This window comes from Tupaia chinensis, unplaced genomic scaffold (assembly GCF_000334495.1).
Source record: "Tupaia chinensis unplaced genomic scaffold, TupChi_1.0 Scaffold000119_2, whole genome shotgun sequence".
Classification (NCBI taxonomy): Eukaryota; Metazoa; Chordata; class Mammalia; order Scandentia; family Tupaiidae; genus Tupaia; species Tupaia belangeri.
The window spans coordinates 568,970-591,950 of record NW_006159586.1 but is presented as its reverse complement, the minus strand read 5'-3'; the positions used below and the strand labels follow the sequence as shown (position 1 = coordinate 591,950).

Sequence of the window (22,981 nt, the reverse complement as noted above, 5' to 3'; positions counted from 1 at the left end):
TTGTATGATAAAGTTTATATTTGTTATAGAATGAAACTTTTGAAAACTAAAAAGAAAAGAAGAGGAAAGAAAGGAAAAGTGACAGTCCCAAAGAAAAGTGACAGGCCCAAAATAGTTGTCTTATTCCCTTTAGGCAACTATAACAAAATATAATAAATCAGGTAACTTGTAAACAACAGAAATAGATTTCTTACAGTTCTGGAGGCTAGAAGTCCAGGATCAAGGCAAATTCAACTTCAGGTGAGGACCTGCTTCCTAGTTTATAGACAGTACTCTCTTGTTATATCTTCACATGGGGGAAGGGACAAGAGTCTCTCTTGGGCCACTAATCCCATTTACGAGGACTCAGCCTAGATCACCCCACCCCACCCCCACACACACACACGGCTCATCTCCTAATACTATCACCTTGGACTTAGGATTTCCACATATGAATTTTGGGGGATTGCAAACATTTAGACCTTAACAGTGGCTAATGAAGGGCAGAGGGGCAGTTCTGAAAGCCTTTCTATCCTCAAACTGCCCAGTACATAGCACAAGACCATTTGGAATCATCATATTGCCTAGTTTAGGATATGAGTGATGTTGAGGAGTAATGAGGACCAAGTGGAGATGGTAAGGCAGGGGTGGCTTTGTGGAAGAAGTGGAGGCGCTGGCTGATCAAAGGGGAGATGCCACCTTAGTTCAAACAGATATAGGGCATATAGCTATAGGGCATGTGTGCTTGCTATAGAGAAAGAGAGAAAGAGAGAAATCACCCAACAGAAGAATGGCCATGCTGCAATCCTTTTCCTCCATTCTTCTCTTGAGATTTTGCACATATATCCATTGTGATTTTTTAGATGCCAGGTATGTATGGGACTCGAACTACATAGTAAACCATGTGGGATCCAGTGCCTTAAACTCCATGCCACCTGATGGCCCCAAACAGATTGTTTTAAGGTAAAGAAAAATAGAGACTCAGAGAGAGGAAGTGATTTACCCAAAGTCACACAACTGGTTTATAGCCATATTTGAGATGTGTCTACAAGTCTCCCAGTGAAAACTGTAGAGTAAGTCTCCTAATTATCTCCTGGATCATTTGAATATGGAACTTTTCTTAGCAACAGCCTCATAATATGGCTTCACCTGACCCAGTGGATCCCATAATATGGCTTCACCTGGCCCAGCCTCATAATATGACTTCACCTGACCCAGTGACACTGGCTCTGGTTGAAAATGATAGTCTTTTAGACAAGACACCAGATCTCATTTACTGTTGTGTGAGTGGAAAACTACGTGAGTTAGAACCAAGGTCATGGACTTTTTTTGTGGCCCCAGGCTGACCTGTTGTCTTTAGTTGCAGATAACAGAATCCATTGTAGCCAGTTAAAGTAGAAAGAGATTTATGAAGAAGACAGATAGTTTAAAATCACCGGGAAAACTGAAAAAAAAATGCCTGGGCTTCTGGAAGAGCTTCCCCAAGCTGCATTGTTAAGTGGGACTACAGCAAAAGCTGCTCCCTCTGATGTAATCATGGAGGTGCTGCCACTACTACTGTTTCCATGAGTCATACCACCTTTGTTACATTCTGCACCAACAAAGCATGCTTTGGGCCTTGGCCATTCTTCTCATATAACAGCTCTGTATCAAAGTTTCATGCAACTACTTCTGATGGGTTGAACCCAAATTGCATCCAGAACTCTAGCTGTAAAGGAGTCTGGAAAATGTAGCTTCGGAAAAGATACAATGATAACAAAGACATAATCTCTGTGTTTGAGATGTTCACAGTTTTGAAGAGGACACAGGTAATTAACAGACTTTAATAATACAATGTATTTTGCTATAAATAACAGTCAGAAGGATCTCAGGGTTGGGAGCCAAAAAAGGCTTCCCAAAAATTTGAGCATTTGAGCTGGATACTAAAGGATCAACATCCAAAGTCCTGGCTTGCAGAGCTCAATAGCAGCGCTGATGTGCCTCTGCTATTTGTGATTCTTGATGGCTACTTGTGATGCCACTGGACCCATGTTTGGAGCTGCTTGGCCTAGCAGCCTTCTTTTCATTTATTTATTTTTTCTTTATGATACAGCACATGTGCATTCAAGAGAGAGAGGCATCCTCAACAGGGCCTCATCACACCATGGTCACCTTTCCAAGCCCTCCAGCTCCTAAGAATCTCATGCCTGGGGTATTTTCAGGTCGGCCTGAGGATCTAAACCTGGAGGGACCATGTGGCTTCTAGTGCTATAATCCAGTATGCTGTGCACTGTGTCACCAGGGGGCCCCTGTAGGCTTCTGGTTCTTTATTTGTGACTGTCCTGGAACCCTCCAGTTTCATCTGCCCCAGTTCCTGAATAACCAGAGAGAGAACAGCCATGAAAAAAGGGTTTACCTACCTCTGCTCCTCATTCTGTGGCTGTGGGAGCCCAGAGGGCCCTTTCCAGGGACCACCAGTGGTCCTTGTAGCCAGAGGGAAGCAAAGGAAGCCTTTAAATAGCTCTTAGGTTCACATCTTAGCTCTGCCACCTACCAGCTGTATGGCTCCAGGCAAGTTAGTTAACTCCCAGAGCCTGTTCAGGATGCTTGTGATGGTCACTTTCCTCATAGGTTAGCTAGAAAGATTAAACGTGAATGCATCCATCCATATCACATGGTTATTCAGCACTTGGCCCATAGTAAGGGCTCAGCAGGTGTCAGCTGAAGTTGGTATTGTAATACTGCACAAAGCTGGCAGAAGGACTCTGAGGTGACTGTGACATGCCTAGAACCAGCTGGTGCTGGACAGGGCTCAGCCCCTCTGCAGTTGAACCTGGACCAAGCCCTGGTCCTGGCCTGCACTGACAGTGTGGCTTGGAGCTCATTCTGTTTAGCCTCACTTTCCTCTGCTGCCATATGGGGAGAAAGAAATGTCAGTCTCCGCTACATCATAGCAGGAGCTCGAGGATCAGGTGCACTGATAGGAAAGGCAGTGCTTGGTACCATAGCAAAAGCAGTAGAAATCTCAGCTGTGTTGTGGCTGTCATTGTAGGACATTTTCCCACGAGGAAGAGAAAAGAGAAAAGGGCAGGAAAGGGCAGGACTGGCTGGAAGTCTGCAGCCTCATTGCTGGACTCCTCGGTGACTCTGATCTCTCCCTTCTCTGATCACAGGGCACAGAGCAAGCCTTCTCCTTCCTCTCTTCTTCGCATCCACAAACTTGGAACCAAACTGTTTCTGAATTCCACTGCTTGGTTTTCTGGGTTCTTGCTCCTGTAAATGCTTACACCGTCAGGGCAGTGGGGTGCTGTGAGAAATTGACCAAGCAATGATCAAGCCAAAGGGCCCTGTGGGATCACCTGGAGTCCCCTGCCAGGGATCTGCTGGGATGGTTTGTTTTATTTGCTTGCCTGGAACATGTCCCTGAACCCTGTCCCCAATGAGACCCTTAACAGTCTCCTGATACATGGCCTGTTTCTCTGTGTAACTTCTGTCCCTCTTGGTTCCCAGGTACTTTGAATTTTACGAGGGGCCTTTTGAATATAACTCCACGAGATGCCTGGAACTGAGGCACGAAATACTGGAAGTGAAGGTGCTGTCCATGTGAGTGTGGTAGCCCGGGTGGTGGGTGCATGGTGCACATGGAGGTGGGGCAAGGCCAGAGGAGCTGAACAAGGGCAGGATGGAAGGACACTCGAAACACGTGGTTGATTCTGATAGAACAAAAATTAGGTCTTCCTCCCGGGGCCAGTGGCATTTGGAAAGCCCTGCAGGGCTGGAGCACAATGATGGTTGTGCCTGTTTTATGACAAAAGGCCAAGTTTGCAAGGTCACCTTTAGTGACTTGGGTGTTCAAGTCCCCGGCTCAATTACCAGTCTCCTTGATTGTCATCGCAGGGCTCCTCTTGTGCAGAAATTGAAGAGGGCACTGGGCTGTGTATCCTGAAATTCAGTACTTTGCACCATATGGTTAAGTGTTGCCTTCTTGCTATTGTCTTTAACATTTTGTTTATTTGTTGCTGTTATTGCTGTATTTTATTTTTCATCTTTTAAAATTTTAATTTAATTTAGGGTGCAGCAGGTGGTGTGGTGATTGAGGGCGCTGGACTCTCACATGGCACATTGCAGTTCGACTCCCGGTCCTGGCAGCTTGCTTTCTCTCTTTCTCTCTCTTGTTCTCGCTTTGTCTCTCTGTGGTCAAATTAAAATAAATAAGTAAAAAATAAAATAAAATAAAATTATTCTTTAAAAATGTTTTGATTTAATTTAAAATTTTGATTTTTTAAATTGTTTAAATGATACAAAATTCAAGTGGCACAGAAGGGTAGACAGTGACGAGTCCCCCCCCTTTTATTCCCTTTCAATTTTTCCCTGGGGGGGTGCATGTGCTCACAAGAGAGAGAGAGAAAGAGAGAGGGAGAGAAAGAAAGCATCCTTCAGGGGAATGGTCATTCTGTAATCCCTTCTCTATTTCTCCATCCTGGATTGTGGGAACACATGTACATGTGCCCAGTGTGTTTCTCAAACTGCCAGTTCTGGGACTCAAACCATTGGTGTGGCCATGTGGGATCTGGTTGCATTAAGCACCAGACCACAGGCTGGTCCAGAGTCCCTTCTCATACCTATTGAGTTTTCCCCTCAGAGGCTACCCATGTGCCCTTGTATACCCTTCCCAAGAGCGTCTATGCAGGAACAAGAACTGGGGATGCAGATTCTTTAATTTTTTAAAAAATACAAATGGCTAAAACAAAACAAAACAAAACCCTGTGCTTCCCGCCCACTCAACGATATATATCACCTGTGGCCCCTTCACAGCCCAAAGAGGAAAAGTCATTTTCGTGTGCTCACCTGAGTTTCCCCTGCTTCACAGAATTGCTGCAAACCCATTTAGAGGAATTTGCATCATGCAAGTCATGACAGAATCTGTCTTTATTTGGAAATGGTTATATCTGGATGTATAAAAATAATAGTTTTTCCAAAGGCAGGCAATGTTGCGTGTTTGTGAGGACTCATGAGCCGCCTGACATGACCTTAAGCACCTCTGCTCATGGCCCAAAGGCAGAAGCCACTGCCCCCTAAGCCAGTTGATATGTTTCTAGGTAGTGTGGGTTGTGGGAGGAGAATGGACCTTGGGATAGGCAGACCTGAGATCCAGAGCTGACTCTGGGCTGTTTTCAGCTCTGAATCTTTATGAACATTACCTAGTCTTTCCTTACCTATAAAAACAGGGACACTATTACCTATCTTTTAAGGGCTGCTGTGGAAGAGCTGAAATAATGTGTGTAGGGAGCCCAGTAGTCCACATGCAGAGTCCGCAGCACATGTAGAAGGTGCCCAGTGCAGGTCAATGCCAGCTGCCATCTTTCCATCCACTCTCTTTCCTTTCTGGGACCAGCAACAGCAGCCTTCCTGGACTGTCAGGTGGAGACTCTGTAAGGGGCTGCTGCTGGAAAGCTCCAAGGATGAGACAAATGGCCACTGGGATCAGCTGCATTGTTTATGGCCCCTGTATTAACCAGTGGTTGGAGTGCTTTCTCCAGAGATGAGCACACGAGTCAGCTCACTGCCCATCTGTTCCACTCAGCCCAGGGCTGAGTACACCCTGCTATGGTCTCTGGAACCCACAGATGCACCACTGTTTCTCATGAAACCCATGGACCAGCGGGGGAACAGATGTTAGTGCATTGCCCCCAGGAGATAAGGGAGTGGCAGACTACTCAACCTAGGCTGGGGCTGGGAAGGGCCGTCATCTGAGGCCTTGCTGAGGAAGGAACGCTGCAGCTCCAGTCTGAAGGGTGATCAGAGTTAACTAGGCCAGGAGGATGCCAGGTGGAGGGAACAGTTTGTACGAAGGCCTGTGCCAGGAGGCAGCCTGCTGTGTCCTGGGCTCTGAAGGAGCAGGGCAGCTCGGATGCTGACTCGAGAGGGAAAAATGGAAGCCGTGATGCTGGAGGGACAGGATGGCCAGACGTGTGCACCTGTCTAGTGCAGACTGTAATCTGGATTTTATTGTTATCTAATGGCTGTGGCAACCCATGGGCAGAGTTTAAGGCAGCACATAGGGAGTGTGGTCTGACTGGTGTTTTTCTTGTTTGTTTGTTTTTGTTCTTTTTGTTTGTTTGTTTGTTTTAGAGAGACTTTTACTATAGGGCATGTGCACTCACCAGAGAGACAGAGAGAGAGACAGACAGAAAGTGAGAAATCCCCCACCCCCACCCCGGGGGAAGGCCACACTGCAGTCCCTTCTCCATTCTCCTCTCAGGATCTTGGACATACATGCATATGCACCTGGCATGAGTTTCGAGTTGCCAGGTCTGGGTCATGAACTATGGTCAGCCATGTGGGAGTCCAGTGCCTTAACTACTATACTACCTGCTGCCCCCCCCACCCCCACCCCCGATTGGTGTCTTGAAATACTCTGTTGTGGCGTTTTGATTTAGTTGCAGAGGTTACACTCAGACCTTGGTCAGGAACCAGATTCACAAGCCTATGAGTAGATAGCCTAGATCTCTGCTCAGAATGCAAAGATTTCAGGTTCTTATATGTTTCACTGTGGAAATCATGAGCACTGTGACTCAGGCCATAGCTTAGAGTTTTCAAAGGGCAGTTAACTATTTTTTAATGATAAAACGTACTATGCCTTCATGGTTACTTAAAGGTCTAGACAGAAATTCATCTGAGAAACCCATACATTAGTCATCCCTCTATGTAACTTCCCATCCCTCCACCTGTATATTTTCTTTGTGTTGGTGTTAGCCCCTGGACCAGTTTGCTAGGGCTAACACAGACTGGGTGGCTTAAAGAGCAGAACTCTGTTTTCCCATGACCCTGGGGGTTGGAAGTCAGAAGTCAATATGTTCCTGGATAGGGCTGGTTTCTTCTGAGGCCTCTCTTCTTGGCTTGCAGATGGCTACCTTCTTGCTGTGTCCTCGTACGGCTATAGTCTCGGTCTGTGTGTCCAAATCTTCTCTTCTTATAAGGATGCCAGCCATATTGGATTAGGGCCCACCATTATGGCCCTCATTTTAGTTTTATTAACTGCTTAAAGTCTCTATCTCTAAATAAAGTTACATTTTGAGCTACTGAGAGTTAGCATTTCAACATATAGATTTTGGGGGCGTGCAGTTCAGCCCATAACAGTCCCCATCACAGCTTCCCTTTTCAGCCAGATCAGAAACTACCTGGGCCCTTTGTTTCAAGCCTAAACATAAACACTGTAGAGTGTGATAGACAATCTTATATTTCCCCATGATCTGCGACTCCCCCCGACACCCTGATGACCCTTGCCATGGATCCCTGTTAGTGGTGTTTGATTCTCCCTTCTTTTGGCTTAGTTCTCATCTCTGCCCTTGGTTCACCTCTGGTCCCAGAGGGCTGGGCTCCTGATCTGAACAGCCACCCCAGCTGTTGACCTGGCCTAACTGAGCCTGTGTCACTTGTGTCTTCCATGATAATTATCTTCTCTGTAGTCCCCAAGCCCTGGAGAAGTGAGAGAGGAGGAGAGGCCAGGCGTGTGAGCCTGAGGAATGGGGGATGCAGCCAGCCCAGTGTTTTCTTTCCTGAGTTCCCAAGCTGAGGTCCAGCTGGTTATCCAAGGCTGAAATTGAAGAGCCCCGGCAGCTGGCCTCTGATCCTAGTGATTCTGACACCATCTGGGGACCCGTGGGCTTTGCTGTGCTCCTGCCCAGTGCCACGAGCAGGACTCATGGTGGGACTGACTCTGAGTCGTTGGGAAAAGGTCAAGTCCTCATCTGTGCATGCAGGGGGCCAGGCAGATATGCTCATGTTCCTTCAGGCACCCAGAATGTCAGCTGGTGTTCTGTCTGAGGGGACAGGAACGTGTATGATTCATCTGGGAATGATGCTGATCCAAAATTGCTCCAACCAATGCTAAAAATCAGTCAACTGGAAAATTCCCACATGGAAAATGCCTCGTTCCCTGACAATGTCAGATACATGAAGAATTGCTCTATGATGATTTGTCTGGGAAACACATTGTTGTGAATTTCTGTTAGAATTATTTATGCTTGATTTTAGTCATCCTAGAGCCTCTTCATGTTTCAGTAAAAATCTTTAGTTGCTGCATGTGCTTATACCTAGATGGTGATCATGTCTGAAACTTCCCCCAGCTAGCCTCTCCTACCACCCCTTCTGCATTTCTCTGGGGCTGAAAACCTCATGCTGAGCCCAGAACTGAGACCGAGAGAGAAGCTGGGAGCCACAGCCAGCTGCACAGATGCTGCTGCATGCATCTGTGTCCTCTGCCAGGCTTGGGGCTCCTGGTGGTCTGGAACTGGGGCTCAGGGTCTCTGAGCTCACCTCGGCACAGGCTCAGGATGTCCATTCTGCAAGTGGACTGAGGCAGTGGGTGTGACATGGGTGCAAACAGAGGAGGCCCTGGAAGAAGAGGGGGAGAAAAGAGGAGGGTAATGAGATGGGCATTCTCATCCCTTTATTGTCACCGTCTCTTGCATGTGAAAGTCCAAGATCACTAAAGCTTGTTGTAACAAAGAGCCATAGTTCCCTGCCCCGCATCTTCTTATCCCAACCTGTCTCCTTTCAATTCCTAGCTGTTTTCTGGTAATTCCCACCTCATCTCTCAACAAGACATGCATGCTGCTGCTCCTTGACTCACCACTGTCCCCAGTGTGGAAAGGTGGGTAAGGGTTCAGCTTCTCCTCACCATGCCCAGTCCTTCCCCACATGTCCCCTGTGAAGGATATTGCTATTTTTAGTTATTCTATCTATAGATGAGCCAAGTAATCTATTTCTTGTTCTACCAAATAGAGACAATGTCTCTAGATGCTGCACTGTGTAAGATGAGGCTATTAAAGTTACCCCTACTTCCTGGTTCTCCCCTGCAGCCTATGGCTTCAGTCATCCATGAGTTTACTTGCAAAATGTCAAGGCTGATAGCATTTATGTTCTGTTTATAGCTGTAACAGGCTTTTTTGGAGGTTTTCTCAAGAGAGTGCCCCTAAAAATGTAAAGATCAGCAAATAGTGGGACAATGGAGATACTGTTCATTGGAGGTCAGGGAGCCACCATGATCCCACCAGTCTATTCATCTGCTAGGTTTATACCTTTTTTTATTCTCTTCTAAAATATTAGTGGTGTCCTGGGAGAAAAAAGAGAAGTGCCTGGGGTCAGCCTGTCATCCTTAAAGTAAAGATGATCACTGTTTTTGTAAAGCAATTCATAAAATATTTTTACACATATTACTTCACTTGATCTCTCTGACAACCTTTGAGATCCACAGGGCAATGGCTACTATATCCATCTTACAGATAAAGCAGCTGAGTCTCAGAAAGATTAAATGACTTGCCCGAGGTCACATTGCAAGGTGGGAATAGAGCCAGGATTCGAGGCAGGTGTCCAGGCCCTGACCTTGGTCCAGGAATGACGAGGGCATTGGAGGGAGGCACAGAGAATAGACCAGACGCTAGTAACATTGAGCTGGGGACTTGGCCTGGAGTGTTGGCAGGACTGTGTTTCCAGGCGATATCTGAGGCAGTGGCTGTGTCGTGTGTTGTTCTGCGGACTTGTGGTTTGCAGGGCTGGGGTAGGGGGCAACAGTGGGTCAGCCAGGGTGCCACCACCATGTAATGACACCTGTCCTTCCATGATCTGGAAGCTCCTGAGATGGGAGAGCTCTGCAGATTTGGGAGAGCTAGAAGGAAGCCTTGACTTGTCAGGGTGAGAGGAGAGACTCTCTTTTGGTCTTTTAAGCTATCAAGCAGCTTCCTGTCCTGAGGCTTTTGAACTCACTCTTGTTCCTGCCAGGAACACACTTTTTCCAGATATTTGCTAAGTTCCCTTCACCAGGAAACCCTTTCCTGATGAACTCATCTGAAATGGTTATTTCTATATCCCTTCCTTCTACGTCAGTTTTCTTCATAGCCTTACTGCTTCCTGGGGAGGCATTGTTTATTATTTCCCATTTGCCTCCCCCACTGGTACGTACGTGAGCTCAGTGCAAGCAGGGAGTTCTTTGTTCACTACTGTATTTCCAGTTCCTGCCATACAGAGGTATTCAGCAAATAGGAAGTTGGCTTGAACTCGGAGTTATCAATTCATTCATTAATTTATCATATGTTCAACAAATATTTGCCATGCATTTGCTATGTGCCTTAGCCCTGGAGTTATTTACTCTGTAGTGAGAAAGATCAGGGGAAAATGGGGACAGGTGCTGGGTCTTTCCAAAGGGAAAAATACAGTCAAGACAGAACAGTTTAACTTACACCTGTTCTGTGCTCCAGACACTGGGCTTAGGCCTTTATTGCATCATCTTATTTACTAATTTTAACAAATCTGGGTTAGGAGATGTCTTAGTTGGGTCTTAGACCCAAGTTCTTCTCATTCCAAAATCTTCCAAGTAGTTAGCTACATGACTTTCCCTGCAGTCACTCCTCCCTTGTATTCTCCCTGTAGGGACACAGGTTCCCTTAAGCCTTTCACTGGACCCCAGGGTGAGAGCCAGTTAGTTTCTTGGTAACATGCAGATCCTGGTGGCTTCTCTATTCATGATCAAATCAAGACAGCCTACTTTAGGGGGCTTCTCTCAGTATCAGTACCTAGTCTACAACCAGGTGACCTGAACAGCTATAGAGTACCTGCCCCTTGGTTGGGGTTAGTGCTTGATCAAGAGAAAGAAGCCATGGTACTGCCTTCCAGAAATTTCTTTTCTTTTTCCTTTTTCTTTCTTTCTTTCCTTCTTTCTTTCTTTCTTCTTCTTTTTTTTTTTTCTGTTTTTTGAGAGATTTTTGCTATAAGGTGCATGTGCTCACTGGAGAGACAGAGAAAGTGAGAAATCACCACCAGGGGAGATGGCTGCACCACAATCCCTTCTCCTGTGTTCTCCTTTCAGGATTTTGGGCATGCATGCACACGTTTGCGTTGTGAGTTTCAGGCCACTGGGATCAAGACTTGAACTGTAGTCAATCACGTGGGAGACCAGCACATTAACTACCACATCACCTGCTGGCCCCTCAGGAATGTGTTTTGATCTGTCCTACATTTTCTGGTATTGCTGTAGAATTCCAGTCTTATGAACTGTCAGTGGAAAAAGAATTCCATGATCCAATGTCTTGGGAAATGATGTATAAGATATCTCTTTCTTGGACATTCACAATGTCTCAGAACATATTTATGAATTGGAGAAGTCTTAGTAAAGGAAAGCATTTACTTTTATTTTTTTAAGAGAGATTTTTGTGGGTCAGCAGGTGGCATGGTGGTTGAGGTGCTGGACACTCCCACATGGCTGGCCACAGTTTGAATCCTGGACGTGGTAAGCTCAGCTTTCCCCAAATATATTGGACCATTGGTTCCTCCTTTAACAAAATCAGGTTAAACCACATGTAAGCACCATTTTTGCCACTGTGTCACAGTGACTGAACCTCAAGTGCCATTCTGGAGGCAGTTTTATGAGGTGCAACTAATGACTTGTAACATCTTACTGAATTGGAGTTCCATGGAAGACAACTTTGAGAAACACAGACATAGTTGTATAGATTATTCTCTTTCTCATTTGCTTCTTTCTGAATTCTGTCCTTCTCTCCACCAAAAGTCTACTCACATTAGGAAAAGTATAGACCTGCCAACTGAGTAATAATAATAAAAATAATCTCTTAATGGGCAGCAAAGATTATGACTACCTCTCCTCTACGGATGAGGAGTCTGAGGCTCAGAATGACTTGGGTGACACAGCCTAGAAGTAGCAGAGCTGAATCTCAGGTGCTTAGTTACCTGTGTTTCTGATGCTCTTTTAAAAAGTGGTCCAAGTGAATGTAAAGCATTCTGATGTCCCAGGACTTGGATCTTCCTTGTCCCTTAGGCTGTCCTTGGAGGAGTGGGTAGAACCTGGGTCCTGGACCCTGGCAGGACTTGGTGTTTCTAATAGTTCAACTCACCATGTAGATAGCCACTGCCTCATGTGCTGGTCTCAGATCAGGTCAGAAGGAACCTGTTGGTCTCCTTAAGGTGGTCTAACCAGAATGAGAGGGAGTGATGGTATGTTTCTGAGAACGCTGGGGAACTGAGCCGCGGGGAAAAGTGAGTCTAGTCCTGCCCTGATGAAGAGCTACCTCTTCTGGGACCCTCTCAGAAGTGTTCAATTTCTTTGCCAAAGATCAAGAGACCTAGAGTTCACCAGAAGGGGGTTCCATGGCAGGGTGTGTCTTGTGATCTTTCACCTAAGGAGCAGGGTGCTGGCCTTGGTTGGGAAGCCCCATTGATCTTTATGAATCTCATGGTTCCCACCCATCCATGGCCCCTCTGGGACCCCTCTCTCACCCCTAAAGTCTGAAAGCCTAGAAAATCCTGGTATTTCTGCAGAACAGGGGAATCACTCTCCAAACCAAGCTTAAATGAAAGCAAGAAGAAGGTGAGTAGGGTTCAAAAAAACAATTTCTTGACTGAAAGAGGGATAACTAACCAGGGATAGATAGGGAAGGGTGGCAGAGATGCTGAAGCACAAACGTGGAGAGAGGGCTTAGGAATAGCAATGCGGTATGTGGCCCTAGAGGTTGGGCACTGTCTGAAAGAAAGAGATGCCAGTGAGAAGGGAAGCAAGTGACTATTTGAGGTGGATATATAAAGATCTCATATTAGTCAGTTAGTATTTATGGGAATTTGTATCTTTGATTTGATTTATTAATTCAACAGATATTTATCAAGTATCTACATTTTGCTAGGCATTGTTCTTGAAGCTGGGGACATAGCATTAAACCAATTATAAGTATGTATAATTATAAATACATAATTGCAAATTTATAATTTAAAAATGAGTTCTCTTTGCAGGTCTCAAAGGGAGAATTCTAGATGGTTTAGATATTCCCTTTCTTAAAAATGCCTTAGAACATCACAATAGCAAGATGTTTAAGCAGTACCTTGCTTAAAGCGTGATGGATGGTGGTTTAGAGAAAAGGGGTATGTCTCAAGTTTACCATAACTTCCTTTTCTGTCATTTGGAAATTGTGATCTACCCTTAAGAGAAAGAGAAGTGTGGGTTCTGGCCAAGAGCCCTAATGGGTGCAGAGCACCATGTAGGGTGTCTGATAGACATTTTGCCAAGGGAATGCTCTTACTCCCTCTGTAGACAGACATTTCTGAGGGAACTGTGCAGGCCCTTGGGGTGAGCACACACAAGAGGAAGAGGGTTTTCAAATGTATCTGCACTTTGTTTTAGTCAGGTGTGGTAGCATGCAGGCATGGAGATAACCATCCTGAAGGAAGATGATTTTATACTTACAGGTCCCGCGTTACAGGAGGCACACCCTGCAGGGCTGCACAGGGAGCACCAGGGAGGGGCAGGAGTCAGGAAGGAATGGGCAAGGGAGGAGGAGCAGGGCAGGTTTTGGGTTGGTCTGAATACTTTAGGCAGGCCCCAGGCAAAAGGATTGCCCTGAGTTGTCTGATACCTGGCCCTGGGATGATTAGGGCAGGGGGATAGTGGCTCTCTGAGACAAGAGGTGGTTGAGAGTATAGGCTCTGCATTAGCTCATCTGCGTATGAAAGGCATGCTTGCAGGATTGTTGTTTGCTATCACTAGGAATTAGCAAGGCTTCAGACACCAGAGCATTAAGAAAATAGTAGAGGAGAAGTGATTGCGTGTGGCCATCCCCGTAGGGGGTCATTTCTCACTTTCTCATTATTTCTCTCTGCAAGACCATGTGCCCTTTGGCAAAAATCTTAAAAAAAAAAAAAAAAAAGTATATTCATGCTAAAGGTCAGCACAGGATTTGGCATGAGGAGGACAGGAAGAGAGCACCTGGGGAAATGATGGCCTTTGTCCAGCCAGGCCCTCTCACATACTCTTCTGTCTTCTGTTCCCCAAGGGTGAAGCAGTCGGAGCTGTTCGACAGGTGGAAGAGCCTCCAGATGTGCAAATGGGCGATGAACATCTCTGAAGCCAACCAGTTCAAGTACCTATGATTTTTCTTTCCCCCCTTCTGGTGTAGTTCTCTTCACTATCACCCTCAAATCTCTGTTGTCCTGCAAAACCCAGCTCTTGGTAGACATCTTCTACAGAGCTGGCCCCATTAGGCTTAGGAACCTGGGCAGCAGGGAGGCTGTGAGCACCCAGGAGGAAGTGCCAGGCACTCCCCTCCATGTTCTCTTCCTCAGTCCCTGAAGCAGCCCTGTAAGGTGAGTGGTGTCTTAGCGAGTATATGGTCAAGGTTAATGATAGGAATGGTGAAGCACTTGCTCAAGATCTTTGTGAGTGCAAGTTAAATATCCTCCATGGTCTCACCATTCTTACCTACTCTGTCCTGGGGCAGCTGCCCTAACCCGGCAGCTTTGCTCCTTCTCAGAGCTCTTGGGTTCTTACAACATACATTTGAGCCCTGCTGTGGATTACTGTGTAAGTGCTCTCTAACCCAAATCAACAGATAGTAAACTCTCAGAGAGGTAAGAGTGGCGTCTTAGAGTTTTTCTGTGGAATCTAGGCAGATAGAGATGTCTAAATATTCTTTTTGTTTAAAAATGCATTTATTTCTTCTATGAGTAAGAGAGAAAAAGAGAGACAGCACCAACGACAGGGTCTTCACATTGCCGTCTCCCGCCAGCCTCAGCCAGCCAGCCAGTATTTTGGGCACCCGTGTGCCTGGTGTGCTCTGGAAGGTCTCTGGACACAAACCTGGAACCTTCTCATGTGAATCAGCCTCACAGAGTGTTGTGTTTTACTGTTGAGCCACTCTCTGGCCCTCCTTCTATTAAAAAAAAAAGAAAAAGAAAAAGAAAAGAAACACACATGCACATATATGTATGTGTGCATGTGTGTGTATATATTTATGTGTGTGTGTGTGTGTGTGTATATGTAATGTAAATCAGCATGAAGGAATTCTACACAGGAGGTTGTGAAAATGGATATTACAGAGCATTTTGTATTTGTTAAATAAATCTTTGGTTCTAGTTTGCTGCAATTGTGGGCCAAGTCTAGAGAGAGACTGACTAGTAGTTTTAAGTGGCACATTCTTAGAAATGTGAAAATTCAGTGATAACCCTTGACGAACAGGTACCAGAGGCCTCTGTGAGTCTGCAGAAATAGTTTGCAGAGACTCATCTGCCATAAAATACACTGTGAACTTGGGCAAAGTGCTGGGAGAAGGAGGAATTAATCCAAGATTGGTGCTGCAGACCCGCCTCTTAGAAGTGCTGTCATGAGCACTGCATGGACAGATGCCCCCATGGGTGAGTGAGGCTGAGCACACTGAAGGCGTGGCTGATAAAACACTCAGCCATGTGAGGTTGACAGGTGAGATGCAAAAGGTGCTTCCTAGGCTGAGAGCTGAACAGGAGTCTCATTGGTGGGACTCACATAACTAAGGAAATAATGAAGCAAAGAACAGTGATGTGGCAAGAGAAAGCAGGGACAAGTGTGGAAGCTTTGGTAGGGATCAGACAGCACTGTCTAGCAGTGAGGCTGTGGGAGAACTGAGAGCCTTCTGGGGTCCGGGGTGTAGGAAAGGGAGGTGATATCAGGCTTTATTGTGCTTCAAATCAAAAAACCTTTAAGGCCAGCTGGTTCCCTCCATTTTGCTCTTATTTTGATCTCATAGAGCGATAGAGAGATTCTTTCTTCAAGTTGTTGGGAACCTCATTCAGTGAAAGAGTTGGGTGGGTAATGGAAGGCAGAATTAGCATTCCCATTATAGGAAAGGAATCCTAGTTACAAGACAAGTTCCTAGTTTGTACTCTAGACTTTCAGAGGCCAGTGTGGTCAGTGGAGATGTGAGCAGCCCTAGAACTTCGTGGAGAGGTACCTGATCCGGGTCCTGGAAGGGCAGTGGCAGGAGAGGAGGAATGGCCTAGGCAGGGGCAAGTGCCAAGGGAAGGAGATGTGAAGAAGTAGAGAGAGGCCTCAGCTCCTGTTCTCAGTGAGGTGTTACTATGTCCCGGTCATCAGTCTTTCCACCTGTCTCCCTGTCTGGCAGGTCCACTCTGTCCAGGTGCTGCAATGCCCCCGCCTTTCTCTTCACCACCCAGAAGAACACTCCCCTGGGGACAAAGCTCAAATATGAGGTGGACACCAGTGGCATCTACCACATCAACCAGGAGATCTTCCGGATGTTTCCCAAGGTGCTGCTTTGGGCGGGACAGTCTGGGTGGGGCAATGGAACTGACCCAGCCATGGTCTTCTGTGGCAATACCCTTGCAGTTTTGGAGGACTCATGCTCTGCCCTCTGCACCCAGCTATCTTGGTCCTGGTTGACCAGCTGTCTAAGTCCCAGTAGACTACTCAATGGGTTTCCTTAGGGATTCTCTCTGGCCACAATGAATGCCAACTGGCTACTATTTAAGTGACTTTTGACAAAGTGGCTATAAAGTTCTGGGCATTGCATTGCCTGCAACATATCTGGTAGAATGATTAAACATTTGTCCCCCACCTAAAGTAGGCACAAGAGTAAAAGCATACAGGCAAAAGTTGTGTGTACAAGGAAGCACAATCCAATACAAATCAAGGCACTGAAAGATTAACTCATATCTGATGGCCTTGTATGGTCATTTGTCTTTTGTGTCTGTAACACTGGAGTTTGAATTAGGAATCCTCTTGGCTGATTAGGAATTCTCTCAGCATCTAAAATATCAGAGTCTTAAATTAGATAAACATTTCATTTTTTCCTGCCATATAAAAGAAGTCTAGAGATTGGCTATTGAGGGCTAGTATGGCAGCTCCCTGGTTATGGGAGACCATGGAATGAGTGACCCACGTATGAGAACTGTTCAGATCTCTGACGCTTGGGTGACTGCTGGAGCAGATCCACTGCACCAGATTCTCCATGCAGGGGCCCTGGAACCTATACTCTCAGCTGATACTGAGGGTTACCAAGGTATGGGGTGGTAGGGTGGGTAAGCTGAGAGTAACCTGAGAGTTACCGAGGTAAAGGGTAGTAGGAGAAGATTGCATGGGGTGTGTTCGTAACCATGTACTGGGTTGCACTGGGCCAGCACTTAGTGGGCCCATTTTGTAGAAATATTGAGTGGCGTGTGTAGGTCTTTCTGAATGAAATATGCAACATAGCCCAGGAAGTCCCCTGTATCTTGTTCTTGGAACTGGAATGCACTGATAGATGTAGGCATTATCCCTGCCACTGCTCACCTTCATAGTTCCAGCACCAAAGTCACAGTCAACATGACTAAACCAAGGAGGGCTGTATTCTAACAACAGCTAAGTTCTTATTAGACACTGAAATCTGAATTTTAGGTAACTTCTTCATGTCTAAAAATATTCTTCTTAGGTTGTTTCCAATCATTTAAAAGATCAAATTCATTCCTAGCTTGTAGGAAAAAATAGTGGCCCTTGGGCTGTCATTTGCCAGCCCCTGAGACAGACCATGGGACATAGAATAGCATTTCCTGGATATTTCTAAAGATAAGTTCTTCTTTGGGTTTGTAAAAACATTCAGCTTTTCAGCCTCCTGTCCCCTCCCTGGAGATTCTGTGGTTTTGGGATAGAGCCCAGAAATTTGTATTTTCAGAAAGTGTCCCAGAAAGTAGCTCTTGATTTACAGAAATTTGGGAAACACCCATACAGGTCATAATAAGCTTTTGATGATTCTTCCAAAGAGAACTTTGGTTTCTGTCCTTTCTCTGGTGAAAGCAAATAGTGCAGCTTCCTCACTGGTTGTGGGACAATGTGTTCCCTGTCCTGGTCCCCAGGGCCTGTGCTCAGGGAGAAATGGCCCTTATGTAAGAACAGTTTCCCACAGATGGAGGCTTCATGACTTCTGTGAGCCCAATACTGTAGATCCCATTGCTTTAGATGTAGCCTGTTCCTGTGATCCCATCACTGTGTGCTGCTCCATGAAACCCCACCAGGCAGCTGGTGTTGCTGGACGAAAGCTGCCTAGCCAGCTTCTGCGTGTGAGAGGGAGGGACCTTTTGGGTCACCTAATAGTACCAAATCTTTTGACCTGTCCTTAACTGTAAAATGGAAAAACTCTCCTCCCACATTCCTTGCAAGGCTGTCTCGTGAGGCCATGAGCTTGTTGAGGTGGGTGTATTTGCAGAGGTGAGAGCACCAGGTGTGAAGGTGGGGTGGTGCTCACCCTGACAGCTGTGCCTGTGTCGCCCCCAGGACATGCCCTACTACCGGTCCCAGTTTAAGAAGTGTGCAGTGGTGGGCAATGGAGGCATCCTCAAGAACAGCCGCTGCGGGAGGGAGATCAACAGCGCCGACTTCGTCTTCCGGTGAAAGAATCACCCATGTCTGCACCTGCCGCTCTCACCCCTGTGATCCTCTTTCTCTGTGCCCTCCCCTTTGTGCACTCCCTACCCAGCCCCAGTTCCACATCATGCAGGCCCTCGAGCCCTGGGGTTTACCTTCCTCTCTCCAGCTTTCCTTTGGGTATGTGGTTGAGCTCTCTCAGGTCCTCAGTTTCCACATTTGCAGAATGAGAGCTGTATAAAAAGCAAATGGCATAACAGATGTCAGGACCCTGAGGTCTGCCAGTAGGTCCCCTGGGTGGCCATCTCCCTGGTGTGCTCTACCCTTCCAGAAGCAGTGGCTGGAGCCAGCCAGCCTAGTGGCAGACATCAATACTGACTTTACCCACTTGGGTTTAACTAAGTCAGAGACTGGTCCTTGCATTTCTTCTTCTTTACGTAGAGCCCCCCCCCTTTATCTCTGGGGTGGTGGTGGTGGTGGTGGTGGTGGTGGTGGTGGTGGTAAAGAAGCCTGGGTAAAGAAGATGAGTTGAAAATAAGAGCTTCAAGTAAAGGGATTTGGATTGAGCCTGCAGTAGGATCGCATGGGTCATGGATCCACAATCACTGGGCCACTCAGGGTTGGTGGGGGGAGGGGTTGAGCATACCCTCAAACCTTATCCCCCAGGACTAGAAAGGTGGAAAGGTGCCCGGCTGTTACCTGAGAGTATGGGGTGAAGGTTGGGGTGATCAGAGATTGTAAAATAAAGGTGGCTCCTGCATAGTTTGAGTTCTTGGCTGTGCAATCCCAGCCTTCTGTCTCCGGAAGAATGAAGCAGAGGGCATTCTGCTGCCTGCTGGGAAGCAGTGTCACCTATCATGGACGCCTTCCTCTGCTGCCAGAATGTGCTCCCTATGGATTCCCAGTCAAGTGCAGGATTGAGGGTTATGATTCCTCTAACACCACAGCCACTGTCCCTTGCTGAATCCTTAGGCTGGCCTCTTTCCTGCCAAGGAGGTAGGGAAGGCCTCTGCTTTAGAGATCGTCTTTCAGGGAGAAGCCCAGGTCTCTGGGGTTCATCTGAACTCCAGTTCAGGCTTCACCATCACTAGGAATGTGACCTCAGGAGTCATCTCACCCTTCTGGCACTTGGTTTTCCGGTCTACAGAATCAGGATGATAATAGCGTCCTCCAAATTTGGGGATTAAATAAGATAATACATATCTCACTATTACCAATGGACAGCTGTTACCAATGGCTACACCCTGAGTGCCCAATAAATGCCAACTACTATTATTTATAGCTTCTGTTCCTTCTACCTGGAATGTTCTCTAGCCCAGCCACTACCCTCATGGTTTGCTAGCTCCTGCACGTCCTTCTAAACTCAGCTCAAGAGTCCCCCACCTTCCCTGACTCTCTGAGGTGCATCCTTCTCTGGGCTCCTGTGGATCCTGGTGCCTACCTCTCATGTGGCATGTAACACTTAGCGCTATGATCAGGGATCAGCTGGGCTGTCTTGTTCTCGGAGACTGGAAACACATGGAGAACTCCATTTACAGTGAGTGGTATAATAATCATATTTCCTCAGGAAGGGATTCTTACATGAAGGGATGAAGTAGTGAATTAAAAAATGGATTTATATGCTCCTTACAGCTAAGAAATGGGGCAGTCTAGTAGTTAAAGTCCATAGGCTCTAAAACCAGGGAACCTGGATTTGAATTAGGAACTATGTTACCTTGGGTGAGTCACCTAACCAATCTGTTTCCTGAAATGTAAGATTAGAATAATAGTCCCTACCATTTGGGTCTAATGTGAGGACTGAATTAATTAATATGTGTAAAACCTTTATTATAACACTAGGTCATTGGGAAAGTCATAACATGTTTTTCTATACAAAAATGCATCATGTCTTCCTCAATGACCCAATAATACAGGATACATACAAAGTTTTGTTATAGTAAAAAAAAAAATGTCATTTTTTTTTAATTGACAGAGGGTGCATGTGCTCATCAGAGAAAGACTGAGAGACAGGAAGGGAGAGAAGGAGAGACAAAATGCCCCTCAAGGAGATATGGTCACACTGCAATCCTTCTCCATTTCTGCATCCTGTTGGGATTTGGGGCATGCACACATATGCACCTGGCATGGTTTTCAAGCCACCAAGGCTGGGACTTGAACTGTTGGCCATGTGGGATCTGGTCCCCTTAATCCCTAGGCTATAGGATGTCCCCCTCCCCAGATGTTGTCTTTTAATGTTCTTCTTATCTCATAGATAAAAAACTTGGGGTGAGGGGATATGACATGTCTTTCTAGGATCATGGAATTAGTAACAGAAATGGGGATACAGTTCTTGTATTCTTTCTACTATACAATAGTATCTCTCAAGCTCTATAACATAATGTTGAACTTGTCCTACCATCTAAGGTCTACTATAGCCATAGTTGTTTGCACTCGTTTTGGAGGCACTGTGGGCCTCATCGTTGTCATAATTATCATCACGATTTTCATCATTCCAGCATGCACCTTTAGCAGAGCCTTCCCAAGTCCCTACTGTGTGGATGCCAAGATACATTGTACTGGGGAAGAGCCCTAGATGTGGAGTCAGACAAGACTGTCCTCCACTCTGCCTCAGCCACTTAATAGCAGCAAGTCTCTCAACCTCTCTGAATGCCTGGTTTCTTATTTACAGCACAGGGAACCTAATGTCTGCCACCTAAGGTTGTTGTGTCTCGTGTAATCCTTTTTTTTTTTTTTGGAGAGGTTTTTGCTATAGGACACATGGGCTTGCCCGAAAGACAGAGAAACAGAGAGACAGAAAGTGAGAAATCACCCCTCAGTGGGGATGGTCACATTACAATCCCTTCTCCTCCATTCTCCTCTCAGGATCTTGGGCACACATGCACATGCACTCGGCGTGAGTTTAAGCCACTGGGTTGGGGACTCGCACTGCAGTTGACCACATGGGAGTCTAGCAACATAGCCATTACGTCATCTGCTGGTTTCATGCGTGTCTCATGTAATCTTGTGGACGTTCTGGTTGCGTCAAGGATGTCCAATAGGTGGAAGTTAACTGCACACACACACACCCTATCTTTAGGGGGACTGTGAAACCTTCCTTCCCTAGTGGTCTGATAGACGGGTGTGGTTGGATTATAAGCAGGTGCTACACCTCCTGCTCTTATAAAGGGCTTCTCTGTGCAGCTATGGCTTCTCCTGGGTGGAGGAACAAATCCTTCACATGGCACACAGTTCTTAGTCGTCATGTCCCTTCTCACCTCTCTGCCCTCAGCTTATACCAATCTTTCCTCACCTGTATTCTGGTCTCCAAGCTTCAGTCACTCCTGGGTACTTCCTGTTGTCTTCTACCATAGGGCCTTTGCACAGAACCTCTGTCTGCAATGTTCACGGCCTGCAGATTTTTCAGTTAACATCTGCTCATTTTCAGAATTTATTATTTATTCATTAATTATGTAGTATTTAATGTGAAGAATAGTTATACCACATACATAAATATGTAGTAAAACAATACAATAAATATCTGGGAAAAAAAAGACTTAATTTTAGAAATTGTTCGTATCAAGCCATCATATTAACTGACATGCTCTTTCCCATTCTACCTGTTTCTCCCCAAAGGTAATCTCTGCTCTGACTTTTGTATTTTCTTCTTCATTGTTAAAAATTGTTTGATATTATGTAGATGCAACCCTAAATATTTTACTGTTAAATTCTGCTTGTTTGGGAGGCTGTATTAGTTTTCTTTTGCTGCTATAACAAATTAGCCCAAATCAGTAGCTTAAAACAACCCAAATTATCTAGAGGTTGGAAGTCCCACTGGGCTAACAGCAGGCAGAGGTGGGGCAGAGCTACATTCCTTCCCGGAGGCTCTGGGGTGGGGGTGGGGGTGGGGATGGGGGATCTGCTTCCCTTTTAACCTCTAGAAACTGGCTACATGAGTCTTTGGCTCATGGCCCCTTCAAAGCCAGCAGCATGGCATCTTCTCTGACTCTGGTTCTGTGGCTGCATCCCTTATTCTCTCTCTTGTCATGTCACCTTCTGGTAGAAGACTCTTTCCAGTAACTCAGCGTATATCTCCCTATCTCGGGGTCCTTAACTCAATCACGGTGGGATTACAGCCAGCACGGGGTGCCTTCTGCCGCGCAAGGTAACATATACAGGTTCTGGGGATTAGGATGTGAACATCTTTGGGAGCCACTACGCTCCCTTTCTAAAGGGGCTTTCTAAAAATGGTATTCAGTATGTGCACTTGAGCAACTTGCCTTTGCACTCAATATCACTTTATTCTTTTTTTAAAGATTTTTGCAATAGGGTGTGTGTGCTGGTCAGAGAGACAGATAGCAAGAATTCACCCTCCAGGGGGGATGGCCAAGCTGCAATTTCTTCTCCTCCATTCTCCTCTCAGGATTTTGGGCATGCATGCGCTCACATGCGCCTGGCGTGAGGTTTAAGCCACCAAGTCTGGGACTTGAACTGCGGTCAACTATGTGGAAGTCCAGTGACGTATCCATTATGCCATCTGCTGGTCCTTCAATATCACATTTCTGAGAATCATCTTTGAATAGCTCCATTATTTAGCCCTTCTCCTGCCAGTGGACTTTTGCTCACATCCTTCTTAAGACCTTGGCTCAATGTTGCTTCTGTAGAGAAAGGATGTTTCTATACCATATGCTCTTTTATTTATTTGTTTTTATTATATATATTTTTTCATTTATTTATTTATTTTTATTTGGAGAGATTTTCACTGTAGGGCGTGTGCGCTCGCCAGACAGACAGAGAGAGACATAGAGACAGAAAGCGAGAAATCACCCCCCAGGGGGGATGGTCACGCCGCAATCCCTTCTCCTCCATTCTCCTCTC

General features: G+C 46.0%; 1 protein-coding gene across 2 annotated transcripts in view; it reads left to right on the top strand.

The window, feature by feature from the left end:
* Positions 1 to 22,981, top strand: part of ST8SIA5 (ST8 alpha-N-acetyl-neuraminide alpha-2,8-sialyltransferase 5) — a 66,219-nt gene that overhangs the window by 40,022 nt on the left and 3,216 nt on the right. For both annotated transcript variants that reach the window (XM_006144422.3, XM_006144421.3), the window contains 4 exons: positions 3,469 to 3,561; positions 13,794 to 13,880; positions 15,894 to 16,038; positions 18,038 to 18,150. In XM_006144422.3, coding sequence (XP_006144484.1) covers positions 3,469 to 3,561; positions 13,794 to 13,880; positions 15,894 to 16,038; positions 18,038 to 18,150 — 438 coding nt within the window. The remainder of the gene's footprint in view (positions 1 to 3,468; positions 3,562 to 13,793; positions 13,881 to 15,893; positions 16,039 to 18,037; positions 18,151 to 22,981) is intronic.